Source organism: Copidosoma floridanum, unplaced genomic scaffold (assembly GCF_036245765.1).
Source record: "Copidosoma floridanum isolate Cflo_tuat_1 unplaced genomic scaffold, Cflo_Japanese_pri ptg000006l, whole genome shotgun sequence".
NCBI lineage: Eukaryota > Metazoa > Arthropoda > Insecta > Hymenoptera > Encyrtidae > Copidosoma > Copidosoma floridanum.
Window position 1 is genome coordinate 16,313,836 of NW_028321883.1, and position 5,163 is coordinate 16,318,998.

General features: G+C 36.6%; 1 protein-coding gene across 5 annotated transcripts; it reads left to right on the plus strand.

Moving 5' to 3' along the window:
• Positions 1-1,952: 1,952 nt before the first annotated feature.
• Positions 1,953-4,803, plus strand: LOC106644230 (putative serine protease K12H4.7). Of its 5 annotated transcripts, none has more exons than XM_014359641.2 (9): positions 1,953-2,207; positions 2,565-2,852; positions 2,948-3,129; positions 3,197-3,429; positions 3,531-3,666; positions 3,752-4,062; positions 4,122-4,254; positions 4,327-4,499; positions 4,571-4,803. In XM_014359641.2, exons 2-9 carry the CDS (start codon positions 2,646-2,648, stop codon positions 4,675-4,677), a joined length of 1,482 nt encoding a protein of 493 aa, XP_014215127.2. In that variant the 5' UTR covers positions 1,953-2,207; positions 2,565-2,645; the 3' UTR covers positions 4,678-4,803. The 5 variants fall into 5 exon arrangements, with proteins under 5 accessions (XP_014215127.2, XP_014215130.2, XP_014215131.2 ...); XM_014359644.2 differs by lacking the exon at positions 1,953-2,207 and adding an exon at positions 2,228-2,305; XM_014359645.2 differs by lacking the exon at positions 1,953-2,207 and adding an exon at positions 2,267-2,333.
• The last annotated feature ends 360 nt before the right edge of the window (positions 4,804-5,163 follow it).

The window sequence follows — 5,163 nt, forward strand, 5'->3', positions numbered from 1 at the left end:
TCGGCACGAGCCTCGCACGAGCGGCAGCAGGTCAGCGGTTCTCCAGCTATATACATATATACACCTGGTACAGGGGCATCAACGCACAGTTGCGTTGCGCACAAACATTTTTCGCGCACCCGAGGATGTGATAAATGGACCCGGGCGCGCTTTAATATCTTCATTTCCGCCCTTAATTTCAAAGGGGTGGGGGCGAGTCGAGTTTTTCAAACTTGTATGGAGCACGCGGCGCAGGTGATGAAACTCTGCAACTTTTGGGGCAATTTTTGCCACTCTCCCCATCCATAGAGAGGATTGAGATTTTGTATTTGATTTAAAAAATTTTTTTTTTATTGTTTTCGAAGACGTTTGCGGGATATTAGGTTCTTCGAGGGGCCTTGGAGTTTCAACATAATTTTAACGAGTTTCGTAGCTCGAATGCTCGGGGTTTTGGAGCTTTTTAGTTTGGATGGTGCTTGCGTATAGAGCACGTGTGGGCAGGGTGTGCTTCTAGAAATATTATAAGTAAAGGTGTAACATTTTACTTTTTTTTTTTTTTTATTACAATTAAACGAAAAGTGTCTGCTGCTCTATTGATTTTGTTATTGAAAGTATACCTGATTGTAATTTTGTGTAGGCAGCAGAGAACAAGATTATTGGGCACGAGCTTAAAGCGTGACTGATTGAACATTTATTGATTACTGTATAGGTAAAAAGTGTTTTATAAATTTTTCCAATTTTCACGTCCTTACCTATTATTGTTGAAGTAAAAAAATTGAGAAAAATATCTCAAGTAAGTAACGTAATTTTTTTTTTTTTACTACCTTTTATTTTTAAGCCGTTGATCTAAAAAATGTAGTGCATATAAATGCTCTACGATAATCGTATTCGGAAAATTAGTTAAAAATAAAAAAAATAAAAATTTGCGATTTGCGAAAAATTCATTTTATAGCATTCAATACTTTTAGTTCATATAAACAGTTATGCTTTTTCTCTTACGTAAATTGTACTGTTAGTAAAATCCACATAAACTTTTTTTTTTCTTTCTATTTTCAATGCAAAATTGTATTCTACGAATAAAGATGTTCATATGACTGTTACAGAGCGTTTATCACTTGATATTTTTGTACTTTGTCTTAGCAAAATGTATACATTTCATGTAAACCTAGTCCTAATTACCAAATATAACAATTCCCAACTGCGCGTAATTTTTTTGTTTATTTACAAGCAAAACCAGCTCTTCGTCTTTTGTCGTACGTGTAAAATCCGGTCAATAATAATCAGACAAATGAAACTTCGCAATCGAGGGTCTGCCCCTCAAAAAAAAAAAAAAAGAACCGGCCGTTCGATTGCAAAATACTTTATCGTACAGATTTTCGCCTCGCATCTGCCGTCCAATGTATATATACACATTATACTTGATACATCGCCCTGGCACAGCGCATTCCCTTGCTCCGAAAAGGCTTGTTTTTTTCTCTCCCCCTATATTGCTCCTGACGCTCATCAGCTGCAGCATCAGCAGCTGTTGCTGCGTATATATACACGTACATGAGTAAATCCAGAAAAAATATCGCGTTTTTACTTATTTTTGATTTAAAAAAAAAATTTTTTTTTTAAGCACACCTCCGAAATGGGACTTATTTTGCTCTTAGAGGCATATACTGTGTAAAAAAAATCTAAGGCCCTTTTTTCGATTTTTAATGAAATTACTATATCTACATGTGTAATTTTTCACATAAATTAAGGAAAACCTTGTCACCTCGACTGAAACCGCAGTGTTCACGATTTTTCCCCCATAGTACATGACATTGCGAGCAAAATAAGCCCCACTTCGGAGGTGTGTCTCAAAAAAAAAAAAAAAAAAAAAAATGTTTTTCTTCAAACAGGGGACAATTTGAAATTTTTTTTGTGGATTTCTCATATAGGTACCCCATAATCCAAGTGTATATCTATACACTTTAGTGCATCGAACGATTCGAATCGTGCGGGGGTCCCCCCTTTTTTCAGGGGAATATAAATATAAATAATATATAGACGTACAATTAGGATAGATATTCGTGCCTCAAAAGTAATTTAGTAGTAATACCACTAGGAAATACAAGTTATAGTTTAGGACGATCTGCTGCAAACATTTCGAGAGCCAATACCTCGGCTGAGGTTAATGCTCGGGAGTCTTCCGGGAATATAACTTTGTTACAACAAAGAAAAATCGGTTGGCATACGTACAAGTAAGTAAATGTACTTAACTGCTGGTTTTCCGGGTTTTAATATTTGCCTCTATGATTTTTTCTGTCCTGTTTTTCAGTCACGTTTGTAAATTAGTCTCGTACGTTTTCAACACATCATTGTGCAATGTAGACATTTTTTTTCCTTCGTACCGATCGCATAAATCGTATGAAAACAATTGTCGTCGACAAACGCTTTGTTGCGAGTCTTTTAGTTATTTTTCATCCAGAAAATTCAGATAAATTTCTATTGATTACGAGTAATCGCAGTAGAACTCTTTAACAATAAGCTCTCTCTCTCAAGCCTTCGAGTGTACATATACAATCTATATTCATTTAATAACACACTTTTATCAACAGATTCCACGACACGCATAGGTCAACTGCGTTCAATATCGGTTCAATAAGCATCGACTCTCAGACGTTATTGAGAGCTCAATCATGAAGCTGTCCCTACTGCCGTTGGTGCTTCTTCTTGTGGCAAATTTGCATTCTAGTGGTGCATGGCGCAGTTTTAAGAAAGGAAGAAACAATTATGGCGACATTGGAGAGCCTAACTTGTCCAAGCTCCGTGATCCACCGAAAGAACAGTGGTTCACGCAATATTTGGACCACGATGACGTCGTGGAAGGACGCACTTGGAAGCAGGCAAGTTGTCAAATCTATAACAGTAACATATCATACACTGTACAGTTTGCTGATTGTTCCTACGGTGGTTCATTTCAATTGATGCTCTGTTGCAGAGATACTTTATGAATTCTGATTACTACAAGGATGGTGGACCCATCTTTTTGATGATTGGAGGCGAGGGACCAGCCAGTGGAAAATGGATGCTGGAAGGCGCAATGATTGAGTATGCCAGGGACTTTGGAGCCATGTGCTTCTTGCTGGAGCACAGATACTATGGCATGAGCCATCCGGTGTCGTGAGTATACCGTTTTGCACCTTCTAATAATCTCGGATGAAAATTTTATATGGGATTTAATTGACAGTGATCTGGGTGTGAAGAACATGAAATGGTTGACTTCCCAACAAGCACTTGGCGACTTGGCCTACTTCATCAATGGTATGAAGGGTGAACACAAATTAACTAACAACAAGTGGATCGTCTTTGGGGGCTCTTATCCCGGTTCATTGGCTGCTTGGATGCGTTACAAGTACCCTCATCTCGTCCATGGTGCAGTATCTTCTAGTGGTCCTCTGCTCGCTAAAATTGACTTCCAAGGTTTACCGACTCACTTTTTTATTTACTCACGCACTTACTCGGCTATTAGTGTTTGTTAAACCAAAAACAAAAGGTATCAAATGATTCATAACATCTTGCAGAGTACATGATTGTGGTTGAAGAATCTCTGAAGACACATTCTCAAGCTTGTGTCGATGCCATTGCAAACGCGACTAGCCAAGTTGATTTGTTTTTGAAACATCGCAATGGTCAGCAGGAACTGGAAAAACTTTTTCAGTAATGCAACAGTTTGCATTTATAAAACATAATGCCTTTGTAAGTGCCATTTCGATGTTTTAAAAAAAACGATTTTTTATTTTAGCTTCTGTGATCCAATTGATCAGGGACATACGTCCCAAGATGACATTGCCAACTTGTATGAAACTGTTGCCGAGTACATTGCCGACGTTGTTCAATATAATAAGGACAATCGCAACGGAAGTTCAATAAGCATAGATGACGTTTGTGATGTAATGGTTGATCAAAGTAAAGGGATTCCCCTCCAAAGGCTTGCCAAAGTAATTAGTATGCTGCTTGAGAAGAACAAGGACAAGTGTCTGGATTATAAATTCAATAAAATGGTCGATGAGTTGAGAAACTTAACATGGTCTGAGCAAGAGAAAGAAGCTGGAGGTAAATTTTCATACGAAAAATTTTGATGATAAATTTAAGTGGGAAAATAAAATTATTAGGTCGTCAATGGATGTATCAAACGTGCACGGAGTTCGGGTTTTACCAAACCTCGACTGCACGACCGAAATTGTTCAGCCAAAGTTTTCCTGTTGAATTCTTCATCAAACAATGTACCAAAGTTTTTGGACCCAGGTAGGTATCCTCAAATTTCTCGGCTATAAATTAACTAACCAAATAAATGATTAAACAAACTTCTTTTTACAGATTTGAACATACCTTGGAACCAGGAGTAATTCGCACCAATTTAATATACGGCGGCTTGACTCTACCGGGAGTAGTTTCAAACGTTGTTTTTGTACATGGAAGTATTGATCCATGGCATGCTCTTGGAATTATCAACTCTACTTTGCCAAACGCTCCCTCAATCTTCATCAAAGGTATTTGATTCTTGTAATGTTGATATCAAGTTTGAGATCATGAATTTATTTTTTTTATAAAAATTACGTAGGTACTGCCCACTGTGCAAATGTTTATCCCTCATCTGATAAAGATCTACCTCAATTGACTGAAGCAAGAAAGAAGATAGCAGGCTTGATTAAAGAGTGGCTCATGTGAACAAAAATTTTCGATATCTATAATGATAAGTATACACAACAACGGAGGCTATTGTTTAATTATTGTTAAATTTAATATTTGACAATGGCATATAAGTTTTTATAAAGTTTTCTCACTTTCATATTATGGGTGAATTTAATAAATTTTTACTTAACTTTGTTTATCTGGACTGTTGTTTATAGTCTTCTCCCCCCCCCCACACACACACACGGTTATAATCAACTGTGAGGGTTTAATTGAAGCCCATTATATTTCTGTAAGTTGCTTAATATAAAGTTATTTAACAATTTGTTTTAATTAGGTAAAAGTGACAATTACCATCAAGTAAAGATTTTCGGAATCATTTAGCATTGTAAGATTAATAGCAGACGTCATTGGCATTATTTATTAAATTCAGTTTATTAAACAATTGTTATTACTTAGGAGTTTACGCATAATGTATAAAATCACAGACTGAGGCTTAAACCATCTTTATATGTGTTATAC